The following is a 16373-nucleotide window of genomic DNA, read 5'->3' as shown; positions in this document are numbered from 1 at the left end:
TGCTAATTCCATTTATTGCAATGCAAAACAAGTTTTCCTGACAAATATAGGCTATTTATTTCACAAAATAATGCTATTAATTATATTAATTTAATTTGCAGTAGCGGGAGAAGAGAAACAGCTGAAATGATTGCCGAAGCTAAATTACAAGAGTCACTCAGTACCATTGAAAAGAATTTGAATCAGACATTGGAAGAAGCTGCAACAGGTATTTAAAATACTGTGATCCTGAAATCCATTTGTATAACTATTCTGTAAATAAGCTGGGTTTCCAACATTTTCAGTGATGAATAGATTAGCCATAAAAATATTAAGTACAGCCTACAACCCGAATATCAATCTACTCAATGCAAATTCTCCAATAGTAGAGTCCTCAGTAGCAAATCTCAAAAGCAAAAGCCCTATTGTAAGAAGAGCTCTCTTAAAATATCCTCAAAATCAATAACCACCCTTCAACTTCAATTGTTTAAAAATAATTTATGGTGCTACTCACCCTCAATTAACTACAGAATCACATTTTTAAATCCAATTACACATGTGTGCTACCTGCAGATGACAGTAAATCAGCTGGTTGTGTTCTGTTTCCAGCTGTGGAGGACAACCAGGTGTCTGTGGTGGTGACAGGCAGTAAGTTGGAGAGGCTGGCCATAGAATGTCAGAAACCTGAGTTTCAGCCTCCTTGTAGACCTGGCCAGAAGTGGCAGTGTCTGGCCGACGGTAACAGGTGAACATACAGCTAAAGACGTTTAACAATTTTAAAATGCTCGGATCCTACTTTATTTTGAAATCTTTTAAAATTAAATTGCCTTGGTTCTCATGTTTCTACAACTATTTATCTCCATTAGCTCAATGTTCTAACTCTTTTGGAGGTGAATAAAAGTGTGTTGCTATCACACACTACTGCTCGATATACTACTTGTTGTACTTTGGCTCCATTTTAACTTTGGATACTATCTGTTATACGAAGATTGTTATTGATTGGTTCAATGTCAGGTGGCGCAAACACAAGTGCAAATTGAGACCTAGTCTGCTGAGACCCAAGACAAAAAAGTGTGCTTGCTTCACCGCTAATGGACTAATGTATACTAAACTGGAGACCGAGGACCATCTAGGACACAGGCACTTTCCAAGGTATCACTCACAGTGTTAGTTCTAATGTCAAACATATATTGTGTGTATACTTATACATTACATCATTACATCATGTTTCGTATAATGATGTGTTAAAGCCGAATCATGAATCTTCACCCTAAAAATCTCAAGTGAAGATCAAAACTTGAGATTTCATTTGTAGTGTTGTGAATTGTAATTGAATCTTAAATCTAATATTTAGTTACATTTTCTGTTTGCTCGTGCTACTACAACTGTTTGTTTAAGGAAATAAATGAAATCCAAATGGTTTCCAACAGATTTTTTCTATTTTTGTGGATTCCTCCCTCTTTTTTGGACATTAGCTCAATGATGACACTGATCACATATGATGTGACAATAACGATAGGCAATTTTATTATTGATGGGATTCTGTCTTATCAGTTTTTAAATTAATATGTATAAGTTTAAAAATTATTAACAATAAAGTTTAGGGGAGAGAAAGGATAGGATAAGCTAGGATTACCTTAAGAAATGCAGGCATCCCACTTCATTCACTACAGAACACAGAAGAAAACACAAAATAAAATAAACACTGGATGTTTCGAGGCCACTGGCCCCTTTCTCAACATGGAGAGTCACATTAGATGTGACTCATATAATGTGACTCTTCATGTATTTTATTTTGTGTTTTCTTCTGTGTTCTGTAGTGAATGAAGTGGGATGCCTACATTTCTTAAGGTAAGCCTGCTTATCCTATCCTTTCTCTCCCCTATTCTCAGGCAATAAGCCCTTTCTCTTCAAACCTAACAATAAAGTTTGTTTATAATTTATAAAGGGATTTGATGGTTTAGAGTTTCAGTAGATTCTATTATGTATTTGATAAACATTGCACTTCAATTTGAGATTTGGGTCACCACTGATGGTATTTCTGGATTTTGGATTAAAGATTCAAAGTTGCAGTGACCATTTCTAGTTTTTTATAGCCTCAGTAGCTGATTCTCATGTTGTGGTTTCTTCTCTGACATAGGACTCAAATGTCCAGAAGTAGCAGCAAGAGGGAGGAGGCGGAGCTCAGGAGCTTGGCAGGGAGAGGAACAAGAACTGCTCGGAAAGTGAAGCTCAATAGTGAACAGAACAATGTACCCAAGAGTGAGGAGACTGATACCTTCAAACTGGAGATGCAAGAATGGCTAGACAGCGACCGAGAGGAACAGGTACTGTGTAATGTCAACAGGTTATGTGTACATGTAACCAAGTGCTGCTTCACCTGGTAATGCACGTAGAGGTGTGTTCACGACCGAGAGGAACAGGTACTGTGTAATGTCAACAGGTTATGTGTACATGTAACCAAGTGCTGCTTCATCTGGTAATGCACGTAGAGGTGTGTTCACGATTCAACTCCACAGCAACATGACCTTTGCCACTTGAATTTCTAAGAGTTTTTAAACCTTCCTTACAGAGCCCTCTCCTCACATGGGAGTTGCATGCTCTATTGTTGAACCCTATCTCCTGGAATAAATGTGACAGTAACAACCAGGTCTTTGAAAACGGTGGCGTAGTACCAGTGGCTAACTTTTCCACTAGTAATAGCTGGCCTGTCAACCCTGTTGATTTCCTAGCTCAATCGGTTGCCAATTGCCACTACAGGTTATATTATACTGTGGTATTGATTAAATTAAGTCTTTTATTAATAAGTTCCATTCCTCATAGATTACTGAGATGAATTTCTTTTTTAAGATTATAAATACAAACTATGATATGTTATAGAGATAAACTAGTCAATAAATCATTTATTGTTTAGATGGGAGACTGGCTAGAGCCTATGAGACGTTGGACAGGAAGAGCTAAGAGAGATATGTTATAGAGATAAACTAGTTAATGAGTCATTTATCGTTTAGATGGGAGACTGGCTAGAGCCTGTGAGATGTTGGGCAGGAAGAGCTAAGAGAGATATGTTATAGAGATAATCTAGTCAATGAGTAATTTATTGTTTAGATGGGAGACTGGCTAGAGCCTGTGAGAAGTTGGACAGGAAGAGCTAAGAGAGATACCAAGATGAGACTTAAAGCTGGAGTGTTGCAAGAAATACTCAATGTCAAGGAGAAGATACTGAGCCTTGAGGTTTGTTATATAGAATTTTGTCAATTATTTAACATTATTTAAACATTATACACAAAATTATCATTCAGTATTAAGATAAGCCAATCTTGTTAAAAATATCAAGTACTGTATATCTAAAAGTTTTTAATTTAAATGCGATCAGAAATTGGAAGTTGTTTTTTTTATGGACATGTTTCCAATATTTTATTCTTTGATTAATTGAAGATGTTTTACTAGTTTTTGCTTAATTGTTTAGGGTTGGTTATTGTTTAAAATTTATCAAAATAAGTTTAAATTTGACTTTAATATTGTTAGTTTAAGTTTGATAATGTATGGAATCCTTTAGGATTGTTCTGTTGTGGTTCAGTTATGTATTCACGAACTTATTTAAGTTCACAACAAGTATACATCATTTGGGATCTGGATTCATTTACTTTCTTTAGTTCAACCTTCACTTATGGCTCTTGGAGTAGGCGTATTTTAAATATTTGAAGCTAGATTCTTCCATGGTTGCTGTGACTGCAAGACTGTGTTTATTAACACAAATCACCAATCAGGCTGTGTCAGCTGCGAATTTTGTGGTCACATTATGCTGACAGTAGCAGCATATTTCAATTCGCCGCTGATGCCAGCCTAATGTGACCCATGCTTAAGGCAACATTTAAAGCCCAATAATCAAGCATAGCTGGGCTCAGTTTTGAACCATAAAAACATTTCTGACCCACCAGGATCGAACCAGCGACCTTTTGATTACTAGGTTTGATACGACTATTCACACCAGCTGATAGCATTCATGTACAGGATCCAGCAAACACTACAGATGTTGACCAGGAGTGGAACTGCACTGTAGGAGGCACCCCTGGGGTAGGAGTCAGCTGCAGTCACTCCATATACAACAGTCCGCAGTCATGGCGTGCGTCTCAGCAGCGACTGCAGCTGGAGATACGAAAACTGCGTAACCAACTGGAGAAGCTTAAAGTAGGTAAACCCTGTAATGTTAGTATGCCATGTTTACTGTTACACTTTTGTATACAGTGGACTCCCTGAACAGTAGATGAACCTATTACATACTACATGCTGCATCTAATAATGCTACAGGGTGTCTACTAGTCGGGAATTCAGGGAAAATCGGGAAAAAGTCGGGGATTTTGAAAGGTCGGGAAAAGTCATGAAAAAGTAATGAATTTCAGCCGATGGTCGGGAATAATCTAACCTTTCAAAATTAGGGATGAACGGGTCCCAAAACTGTTAAAAAACTTTCTGGATCTTATATTCCTTATTCATAAATTATTGAGTAAGTATTCATATACATTATTTAATCAGTATCCATATACGTTTTTGAATCAGTATCCATACATTATGGAGTCAGTATCCAAATACGTTTTTAAATCAGTATCCATACGTTATTGAATCAGTATCCAAATACGTTTTGATGAATCAGTATCCATATAAGTTATTGAATCAGTATCCATGAATACGTTTTTGAATCAGTATCCATAACTTATTGAATCAGTATCTATATACGGTATTGAATCAGTATCCATACATTATTGAGTCAGAATCTATATACGTTTTAGAATCAGTATCCATACGTTATTGAATCAGTATCCAAATACGTTATTGAATCAGTATCCAAATACGTTTTTGAATCAGTATCCATACGATATTGAATCAGTATCGAAATACGTTATTGAATCAGTATCAAAATACGTTATTGAATCAGTATCCAAATATGTTTTTGAATCAGTATCCATACGATATTGAATCAGTATCCATATACGAGTGAAAATTTAAAAATGTACGTTTTCAGGAAAAGCACTTTTAAAATTTTTTGTTCCATTTTTTGAAACTCTTTTATTTTTTATATTTCATTGACATTTGAAGTTTCATTAAATGTCCATGGTAACGCAATATCTTTGGTGATTTTTTATAAATAGATCATCTTTGATGGAAAAACACGAAATTTTGTCACGACCATCATGGACATAAAAAACTGAATATTAAAAATAGTTAATATTATTTTTATAACTATGTTTTGCTATAAATTAATTTACTTTTATGACCATTATACAATAAACAGCTCACTAAGCTTTTGGTATATTTGGTATTTCAAGAAAAAAATAAAAAAAATAAAAAATTGAAAAAAAGCCAATAAAATCTTTTAAGTTTGTATAACTCCGAAAAAACTAACCTGAGACCCGAAAAATCTTTATGTTTTTATAGAGGTGTGCTTCTTTTGTGTATAAAACATTTAAATATGATGATATTTTAATTTTTTTAATTTTTATGATAGAAATCATCAACGTGATGGTCAGGGACAAGCGGTACGGTCGTGAATTGTCTGGAATAATCTAAATCTTTCTAAACAATCTTTCAGTTATGCTGTTAGTTATAATAAAAATATGTGTTTCAATTTAAATTAACTGTTCAATTTACAATGATATTTAAGTTATTGTCACGACCAAACACAGTATAATCCATAAGAATGGATTGGTCGTGAAAAACCCCGCGATGGTCGTGAAACTTTTGTCGTGACATTACGTATTATTTGGCTCTGTTCTGGCGGTAGCCTTGCACCTCATGTTCGAGGATACAAAGTGGACTTCTAGGTTAATGTAGCAATTGAAATATCATATCAACAAAAATTAAAACCACGTCTACTTCATCAAATGACTACGTACGGTCATGGACACACCAAAATTACAAAAAACACAAACTTGCCTTTATTAATCTTGTAACTACTTCTTTCAACACAAAACAACCGGCACAACAAACTTGACGTCCACCTCGAACTAGTCTCTAAAACGAACTGACGCAATCGACGCCAGGCTTGCCACTGTCGTGCTCCAAAGTTGCAAATTTTTTCCATATGGTCGTGACGCCAAATCGAGGGACAGACTTATTATGTCATGGTAGTCAGTTTGCAATGACAATAAAATTATAATATGCTCCTTTTTTGTAAGTTTAATAACTATTGATGACATAAAAATATGGCTTTATATATTTCGGCATGAATAATTAGTCTAAAAACAGCGTGAAAGTTGGAAAATGTACCCTAGGGACACGTTATGGTCGTGAATTTCAAGACTTTAAAAATACGAAAAAAATACCTAGAACCTATTTAAAACCAAATAAATGTGTATAACATGTTGCCCCCGTCCCAAAAAATATTAAAACACATAATAATAAACTACGAATCCAGTATCTACGAAGTAAAAGGCCAGGGACATGAAAACGTACGTTTTTAAATTTTCACTCATACGTAGTTGACTGTTACATTATACTGTTACTTTGACTATCAGTATCTATATAACTTATTGACACTATTCAAATTATTGGCATTAATTTATATAAGCTATTCACTGAGACATTGCTTAGCCATACAAGTTATTACCATCCAAGTACATTACATACACTGAGACATTGCTTAGCCATACAAGTAATTACCATCCAAGTACATGGCATACACTGAGCCATTGCTTAGCCATACAAGAAATTATGTTTACCTTGTAGCTCTGATTCTATCCTCTTATTTTATCAATGTAAACCAATTGAAAGATTCAGTATAAATCTTGCAAAGGTTTTTATTTGTTTACACCAAAACATATCTTTATATTTATAAAATCATTAAAATAAAATAGGTAACATGTTGAACAACATGATGCTGCAAGTAAAAATTATGAAATATAGGCTAGAAGCTCACTGGTATTTCCAGAAATACAGTTTCTCCTAATGCATGATTGAAAACAAGTATTTCATTCCATTGACAAGTATGAATAGAAAAATGCCGTGTTGCTTCGAATCAAGTTACATTAAAATTTGTTGCTGCTTCACAAACCCCAACATTTGATATGGGATTTTCTCGGCACATGATTTGTTTCGATCGTCAGTGATTTCGCTGCGTCGCGAGTGACAACATATGTTGACGAAGGTACCGTGACCGTGAGACGGAAAAAGGTGTAGTAACATGGAGAATGGACCAAGTTTTTGGTCGGGATTTAAATAAAAATGGTAATGAAAAGTCGGGAAAAAGTCGGGAATTCCATTTGAGAAATCTGGTAGACACCCTGAATAATGCTACCTTTGAGTAAACAGAGATAGTACTTTTGTATACCCACCTAAGCACTTATTGCCATTCACATGTCTAATCTGAATATTCCTAAGTGTGTTACAAACTTTTAATGTTACAACTCGTTTTATTAGAGGGAAGTCTCAAATCAAAGAAATAAAATGACCCAAACTTAAATTACACAACACAGGCTATCAGTAAGGCAACAGTTTTCTTCAATTCCAATGCTGGAAAAACTTTGTTGTAACATGTTAACTCGAATTGAAGCAGGTCGTTTAGCATACATTAGAAGTTATCAGTTAAAACTGAGAGCAGAAATAATGTAGGCGAACCTTTTACGACGCAAAAGGAGATTTTTAAAATTAGTTTCTAACAAGTGTTTAAACAACTCTAAGATGTAACTAGAATTACTCTAATTTAAGCATAACTTTTTCCTCGGAGTTATGTTTCATACTATGCGGCTCATTGAGTCGCACGGGTTCTCTAGTAGTATATATTTAATATTCAACCCTTACATTTTTAAATATACGTACACAATTTATTAAATTGTTGGCAATATTTATTTTCTGTCTTAACCATTAGTTTACTCTTTTCTCTTCATTGAGCTCTAGTTTTAGTCATATGCCAAATTAAATTTACATCTACCCTTTTATTTATTTTAAACCCCCTTTGCCATTCAGGAAATAAAGAAGTTCCTGAAAGAGAAAAAGCCTTATGATCGAAGCACTGAGGAAACTGATGAAGATGACGAGGAAGATAACGAGAGAAAGATCGAAGATGAGGAAGACGACGATGAAGATCTTTTTGAAGATATTTTTGATGAAGACAACACCACTCTTGCAACTACTGAGAGAAATTTGAACAAACCTCGCCGAAAACCAAAGAACAGGTTTGTAAACTCAGGAACAAACACAACTGTGGATGATAACGACGATGGTGTCTCAAGAAACGTATCAGACCTGACTGACAACGAAGAGAACTCTGGTAGAAGGAGGAAACATAAGGGAAACTCAGAGAACACTGAGACCAACTTCCTCAGTAAACACAGACACAGGCACAAACTGATACCTTTGCCAGAGAGAGATAGAGAGAGAGAGACAACTACATCGTCTGCGGTGAACTACACAACTGGCAGGAAAGATTGGGTTAGTAACATCACCCATGTTGTATGATTTTATAAACTTGCAAAGTAGAACCCCTAATGTAAGCTAACTCGCCAAACTGTTGATCAGATTTTAATGGTCAACATGTAGAGTTTAGGACAACTTTTGACACAATGGTGGCACCATTAGTTTTAGACCTAACATTGACATTATTAAAAATATCCCCTCTGCAGCAAACCTGCAGACTAAGTGAATTTCCTTTTACCTGGATGAATTTCCACCAAAATATTTCCTTAAAATTTTCAGATTTACAGGGTGTCTAGTAGTCGGGAAAAACAGGAAAGTCTGGAAGTATTGAATTTCAAAATGGTCTTGAAAAGTCGGGAATTAGTCTTTATTTTGATATTAATGTCGGGAATTTTCATGATTTTGCCGACATCGCGAAAGACGGCGATCACGTTTCCGTGACCGCGGAAGACGTTGAAGATGTCTACACGGCAGCGGGAGACGATGAAGATGTCTACACGGCCGCAGGAGATGATCATGATTAAGCCACGATCGCGCTAGACGATGATCACGGTTTTGTGACCGCGGGAAATGATCATGATTTTTCCACGATCACGCAAGACGATGATGATGTCTACACTGCTGCGGGAGACGGGATTTTCATCACCTATCCATAAAAAAACCAAATTGGCTAGTTTATTGCTGCATTTTTTTCTTTACTTGAAAAACCTAATAATAAGGAGTTTGTAGTCAAACCAAATTATTTAGACAATTTTCTTGAGATATAAAAATTGGTACCTATCGGTATCAAGAATCGAGAATCCGTACATTTAGGTGGAGAAAACTAAGTATTGAAAAATCTGGAATTAGTATTGAAAAGTCTGGAATTAATATTGAATTTTAAAATGGAAATAAACTAGACACCCTGGATTTATTTCCTATCTAAATAACATTAATCTTAATAAGTACTTAGGTTTGCTGCTATAGGGAAGGTAATATGGTGTACTTTTTATAGTATAAAATAAACAAATTTGCCTAATTCGATCAAAATACACCCATAAACAAGCAAACTTAACAGTTTATTTATAATATGTAAGGAAAACATAGGCATTTTAAATTTACATTTTTTTTTCTCCGTAACCGTTAGGCATACAACAGCACTTCAGTATACTAATTATTATTTTTTAAGCTCTACAAAACTGTTTGGAAAGAAATTGTGAAATCTTATGTTTTTAGGGTCAAAAATGGGAAAAACAATTTTTACCTCATAAAACCTCTTAATAACCCCGGTTTCTATAGTCTGATCATGCTTTTCTTGCTTTTCTTAAAGTTTGCAAACTCGTAGGTTAATAAACGTAGTAAAATAAACATAGGTTTACAAGTTTTTATCAAACTTCATCAAAATCAAATTATTTTTGCTTGAGTTATTGTGCTAACGGACATATATACGAATTTGAACGGAGGGTTTTTTTTACCTCCGAAACGAAACAGTAAAACGTCTTAGCAAGGAGTTACATTTTGTAAAATTCAGAAATAACATTATTTTCAGATGCTTAGTGGAAAATAATATACATTTTGTTTAGTTTGAGACTGCTTGTTGAAATACACTTAAGCGTAAATAACATGAATGTTATGTAGCAAGAGTAGCAATAAAAACAAAACAAATAACTTATTTAAAATAAACAAACATGTTTTCTGTACCGGTATTCATAAACTAATAAAGTTGTGTTAGCCAGGGCCAGGTCCAGGAAGGATAGATGTTACAATTCTTGAGCCAGTCTCTGGACTGAATCCAAACAGAAAGACGCAAGACTCGCTGCCTCCTGACACCTGCTACTGTGACCCATACCTGTGAGTAAATATACAATCACATTCTTTATCCTCACTGCTGTCAGGGCTATTACTGCTGTTCACTATTTTTCTGTAATATTCACATAGCCCAAAAGATTGTATGGCAACTAACTGATTAATTTTTTAACATACATCCAACTCCTGAAGCTAAAACCTCGCCTAAGATTTTCTGATCTTGTTTGCTACAAACTGGGACACAATCACCCCTCAGCCTTTCAGTTTGAAGTCAATAGTACTGTAATTGCTTATGGGTAAAACCAGAAATATTCTTTTTTAAATTTAGGTTTGAATAGGAAGGGCTTACTGTCTGAGAATAAGGCAGACAAAGGATAGGATAAGCAGGCTTACCATTAGAAATGTAGGCATCCCACTTCTTCCATCATGAATCAGTGCATTTTCTGTGTTACTGTAGTGAAGTGGGATGCCTACATTTCTTAAGGTAAGCCTGCTTATCCTATCCTTTGTCTCCCTTAAACAAATTTAGGTATCTTAGATGAGTTTTTGCTACTTGTAAACATTTTTCTTTCTTAAATATTGTTCAGTAGAGTTGGTAAAGAAAATTATGTTGTACATCAAGATTGTTTTGTAATAATTTCACATGAATTTACTAACTAAGCCGTCATAATTAATTAAATATTTGTGACGCGAAATTCTGGAGGGGGTAATAAACTAGTATTCACCAAGTCAGGCTAGGCCTACCCCTAGAACCGGCCACGCTCAAATTTCTTCCCCGGAGTGCTCAGAAGGAGCCGAGAAAATCCAGGGGTCGATACGAAGTTGTCACGGCTTTGACTGATCAATTTATTTAAATTTAATCGAAGGCTCAGAGCTGTAGAAGCGCTCCGGAAATCCTGCAGACGCCCAGTTGGAGCTATATCATCCCAGCCTTCGTTAAAGTGTTTTGGTAAATTTTGCCTAACTTTTAGAATGACTCTGTAGGGCCGACGTGTATCCAATCTTAAGCCAATTTGATATAAATACTCGTTTTAAGCTTTAAAATAATAAACTAAAGACTTTAGTAAAATAAAAGGGCGACGATTGTATGAACAAAATCTAGAATAAAAATCCCTACAGAGTCGTCAGGGCCTAATTAACACAATTGAACGGAGAATGATTTAGCGTGAAATGGTTTCAAATAAATTTAACACTAATATTCGTGGCTGATAGTTCAAATCGGTCTACTCCCAGACTTGGTTCTTTCACCCGCCAAAGACGGGGCTTAGAACACAGACGACAAGTCTCAGGACATTAAAACGTCGAATCAATTAAAATAATTTAAGTAATAATTCGTTAAGCGAATGGAACAAATGTAAATTTGTGGACAATTAATTTAATTCGAGCCGAAAGGTATCCACCGCTAGTCACTGACCGGCAGGAACTGGGGGGTCAAGACTCCAATCGGCGAAAACTAAGTTATTAAAATTTAGTTACCGGTATTGAAAATTGAATTTGGAAACGGGAATCGTAGCAATGTGATTAACTATTATAAATGAAATGAATGAAATGAAATGTGTTTATTGTCTTGTGAATTTATACAAATTATTGACAATGTCCGAAAAACTGCTAAAACTAGCATAGTCAATATACTAACTAAACTATAAACTAGCATGAATACAATATACAATATTTACAAGAATACTACACACAAGGAGACATGTTACAATACATACTTTAATATTACAACCAAATAATCTTATTGTTCAGAAAAATGCAAGGCATTTAGAATAATGAAAGTTATTAAACCCCATAACCAACTAAATCCAACAGTAAATTGATAAATTTGCTAGCTCCTACTTAAAAATTAATAAAAGGCATTTCAAAAAAATCTTTTAGAGAATAAAAAGGGTTGTTCAAAAGCCATTTGTAGAATTTAGATTTAAAAGTTTTATTAGGATATTTTGTTATTAAATGTATTAGCTTGTTGTATATTTTTAGTGAGATTACAATATGACTTTTAAGAGTTTTAGACAGTCTAAAAAAATCTATGGTAGCAACGTTTTTATTCCTTGTATTATGAACATGAGAATTTTGTTTGATAAGGTTGGGATTTTTTAGAATATATGATACAGAGTCAAATATATAAATGTTAATTACTGTTGGAATTTGTAGCTGAATGAACAGGGGTTTACAGTGTTCCTGTTGGGGTTCACAAGATATGATTCTAACTAACTTCTTTTGTAAGACTAAAATTTCCTCTATCCTACTGCAATTTCCGTAAAAGATAATATTGTATCTGAAAATGGATTGGAAATAAGCAAAGTAGGCTGTTTTAATATAATTTTGATCTATACAATGTATTAGTTTAGTTATAAGACAAATTACCCTTGAAAGCTTAGAACTTATGTAATCTATATGATCTCCCCAAGAAAGGGTCTTATCCAGATAAATACCAAGAAATTTAACATTGTCTACATAACCATCCAACATATTTGATTCACAGGGTCTAAGGCTAAAAACAATTTTTTGAGTTTTATCTTTGTTTAAGAGGAAGCCGTTTGATTCAAACCAAATAGAAGCTTCATTGATTGAGCTATAGGCTAGCTAACCTTCGGTAAACGAATTATCGATGATCGTCAGATCGTGCAAGCGTTGGTAACGGGCGAATATAACGACGAAGTTACTTCGAAGACGGCATACGAACAAATAATCCTGTCTGAGTAAAATCCTTCGTTCCTGCCCGCTCGAGGCTTACGCGCTCAAGCGGCGAACTTAGGTACTACTAGACAACAGCTGATCGAATACTCAACTATTGAGCCAGTCTAGTTTCGTCTGTCAACAAATAAACACCAGTTTGGGGGTTATGTCGTCGTCGGCGTTAAATACTTGTAAAATCGGTCGGTTTACTTTATTTGGTGAAATTGAGTGCTATTATTAATAAATATGTAGTTTTGGGTGTGTATGTACTTCACTGTGATTAAAAAAGGCTATTGTCGATAAAAATCGGGTAAGTTCTGGTGTTCATTTCTTCGTAGTACGTTTTTTACCCCCCTTTAATTTGGTACCTTACATATTACACATTAACATTTTTGAACCCATCTATTACGTTCGGTTGTTACATTAGTTGAATACTGGCTATATAATTTTCTTTTGCTAGCTCAACTCACAAAGATGAAAAAGATGTTGCGCGTGAAGCAAGAAGGCGGCTGAAGGAGGAGAGACTGCGGAAGAAAGAGAGAAAAATGCGGAGAAAAGCAAAGTTGGAGAGTGAGTGTCTGGCAGAAAAGATGAACTGCTTCAATCATGATAATGAACACTGGAGAACCCCTCCGTTCTGGACAGGTGAGTGGTACAAGCGTACTGAACTATCTTATACCTATCATAGCTCACTTTCAGTAACCATGTTAGGTATGGTCTAAAAACTTACTCATTGATTCAGGTTCTAGATCATACCAGTTAAAAAACACTATTCAGTCTAATTTTAAATAAGCAAATTCACTCAAAATTAATTGAGGATATTAGACTCATGCTAAACCTGCACAATAGGGATTTTATCAGGGTCAGCTTATTGGAAATGCTGAATCACTAAGACCTGTTATTCTGTGGGTAGCAAAAATACTGATAAATTGGGGTTAAAAAACTAGTAACATGAATCAGTGCATATTATTGTTTCCAACCGCGGATTTGGAGTTCTGCTACATTTCAATAGTATTTGTAACTGGGTAGCAGGGTGGATACAGGGTCCACCTTGTAATTCAAAAGTTGTATTTAGAGTAATTTCTTAAGTACATTTTCATGGTTCAAAACTGAACCAAGCTTTCCTAGATGTTATATCCGTACCTAATAAAACTATGCTTAAGGCCGACACACACTATTTGATAAATTACTACCGATTATGCAATAAGTAACTCTACGACAGGCGGCATAGATGTGTGCTATCATACCTGCGTTCTCTAGTTGACTGTCCGTCCTTTCGTCTCCAGTGTGGGGATGTGGGTTGAAGGATCAAAGTCCAGACTAGGCTATTATTGTAGGCTACTGTATTAATGAACTAAATTATCTTCTGTTGCTTCAAACTAAATAATCATTGCTTTACTACACTAGTAAATTGAGCTTTAATGAATTGTTTTGTTTTAAAAGTAGCTGATCGTATACATTAACAACTACTCATCCCTCACATATCTTCCCCTATTACTAACACTTTGTTCGTAATCAAAGTAACGGGTAGGTGTGTGCGATGCATCAAAAATGCATTGAAATTTTGATTCGATTCGATTCGATGCATTGAATCACGATTCGATTCAGCATGCGTCGAAATCTCGATGCATCGATTTGGCCTCGATGCATCGAAAAAGACCGATGCATCGGTTAACTCCTGATGCAACGATTACGTCCCGATGCATATTAAAAACTAATTTAGGACTCCAAAATGAGTTTTAGATAGGGAAGTGTCAATTATCGCTACCACCGATACTCGGACATTTTCCGATACTAGGAATATCGGTATCAAGAATCGATTGCCAAACATCGATTTCGCCCGATTCCGCCGATACCGACAGCCGACAGGGATGGATAGATATTTTATTTTAACATTTATTTATTTGATATCTATTAGTTTTGTAATCACGCTAACAACTTTAGTAACCAACTTAGCACACTATTTAGTTCAAAACAGCTAAAGTTTATTTTCAGCTGTTCTCTCTGCAGGCAGATGATATTGCACAACACAATACAATCTACATTTCAAGATGTCAGACAGTCAGAATTCAGTCACCGGCGCTCGAGTGTCCTCAAAACGAAATTATACTAAAAAATGTCTGTATCAATAAGTCAGACCTTTAAATGTATTATTTTTATTTTTAGAACAAAATAAATAACCTAAACTTGTCTAAATGTTCAGTTTCATCCCTGCATTACGCATCATTAGAACAATTTGATTCAATTACAACATCGAAGTCAGAGGGTTAGGCTTGCACTTGCCTATTGCACCAAAAAGTAGATCCATATTATATCTGTACTATCTACCTAATTTAAGAGTTTAAGTGAAGTTTTAAGTGCTACTATAACATAGGTTTTGATTGAAAAACACCATACGCATAGTCCATGTCGATTTTGTAATATTATAATGAATGGTAAATGTTGACCATCTAAGATAAATCAAAGTATGTAACAAGAGTTCTCATTGGTCGAGAGGCCACGCTGCACTGTCATGTCAGCCAATCGACGTTCGTGTTTCAATGGAGCAAGTGACGATTGCTAAGATACATTGATAAATATCAAGAACCGTTATGTAGGACGTGTTTGTTTGTAAAGAGTATAAAATTAGGTTAAAGTTTAAAACGGTGTGATTTTCTTTTGTCTTACAAAGACCTAGATTTGACAATAAGGTTATAAACAAGTATTGTCGCGTCGTTGTTCCTTGTTTGTTTACTTTTTCAGATTCCCTACCAAACGCCCCTATCTGCTATCTCTCTTTCCCCCCCCCCCCTCTCTCTCTAACGATATACTGATTAAACAGATTGTGGTTGACGACTTATAAGTTTCCCTGTGGTTATTTTAGTTCAATCAATCCCAAAACCTTTCTATCGTTTATCAAAATCATTAATTAATCTGTTTTGTATTTTATTTCCTTTACACCAACCCATATTTACCATCTCTATTTTATTGAATAAAATGTTTGTTTATAAAGTTTGACTGGCCACACAATTTTGTACCTATTTTATTTTGTATAAAGTAACAGATACTTTGATGATTATATATATATATATATATATATAATCAATAAGTGCTGCGTGCTGAATGAATGCTTTTTATTATCAAAATAAGTAATCAATTATAAATTTTTGATAATACAAGGGTCATTGAATACCATAATGTCATGTAGTTTCGTATTTGTAACTTGCAAATAATAATAATTGATAGTTAATTCTGGAAAATGAAAAATAGTGAACGCATTCATAAACCTGTTGTCAAAACAGCAACGCAGGTGTAAGGGTTTATTGTTTCAGAGGCTAGGGTGTTTCAAGGACAAAGTGTTGGGCCTCCCGGCTTAGGGGGGGAGGGGTGATGGTTAGAGGGGGAGGAAACTGGTTTTGGCTATTTATTGATTAGTTCACCGACCCTTCTAGACAACAAAATTTAGTGACAGTGACAGTGTTAAATCACCGTGTTCTGTATTTAATTTGTTGTTTACTTTGTGTGTTATTCTATTAATT

General features: G+C 34.9%; 1 protein-coding gene across 3 annotated transcripts in view; it reads left to right on the top strand.

The window, feature by feature from the left end:
• The window catches only part of LOC128991616 (extracellular sulfatase SULF-1 homolog), a 42539-nt gene that overhangs the window by 16270 nt on the left and 9896 nt on the right, over positions 1 to 16373 (top strand). For 2 of the 3 annotated variants that reach the window (XM_054414658.1, XM_054414657.1), the window contains exons 9-17: positions 102 to 208; positions 589 to 724; positions 994 to 1131; positions 2120 to 2306; positions 3088 to 3213; positions 3994 to 4170; positions 7942 to 8406; positions 10103 to 10221; positions 13316 to 13500. In XM_054414658.1, coding sequence (XP_054270633.1) covers positions 102 to 208; positions 589 to 724; positions 994 to 1131; positions 2120 to 2306; positions 3088 to 3213; positions 3994 to 4170; positions 7942 to 8406; positions 10103 to 10221; positions 13316 to 13500 — 1640 coding nt within the window. Of the gene's footprint in view, positions 1 to 101; positions 209 to 588; positions 725 to 993; positions 1132 to 2119; positions 2307 to 3087; positions 3214 to 3993; positions 4171 to 7941; positions 8407 to 10102; positions 10222 to 13315; positions 13501 to 16373 lie in introns of those variants that run through there. The other variant, XR_008490672.1, reaches the window with a different exon arrangement.

Source organism: Macrosteles quadrilineatus, unplaced genomic scaffold (genome assembly GCF_028750875.1).
Source record: "Macrosteles quadrilineatus isolate MER2022 unplaced genomic scaffold, UCM_ALF_1.0 Scaffold_4__1_contigs__length_99947679, whole genome shotgun sequence".
Taxonomy (NCBI): Eukaryota; Metazoa; Arthropoda; class Insecta; order Hemiptera; family Cicadellidae; genus Macrosteles; species Macrosteles quadrilineatus.
Note: the sequence above shows the minus strand (reverse complement) of the source record. Positions and strands in the feature narration are given on the sequence as shown.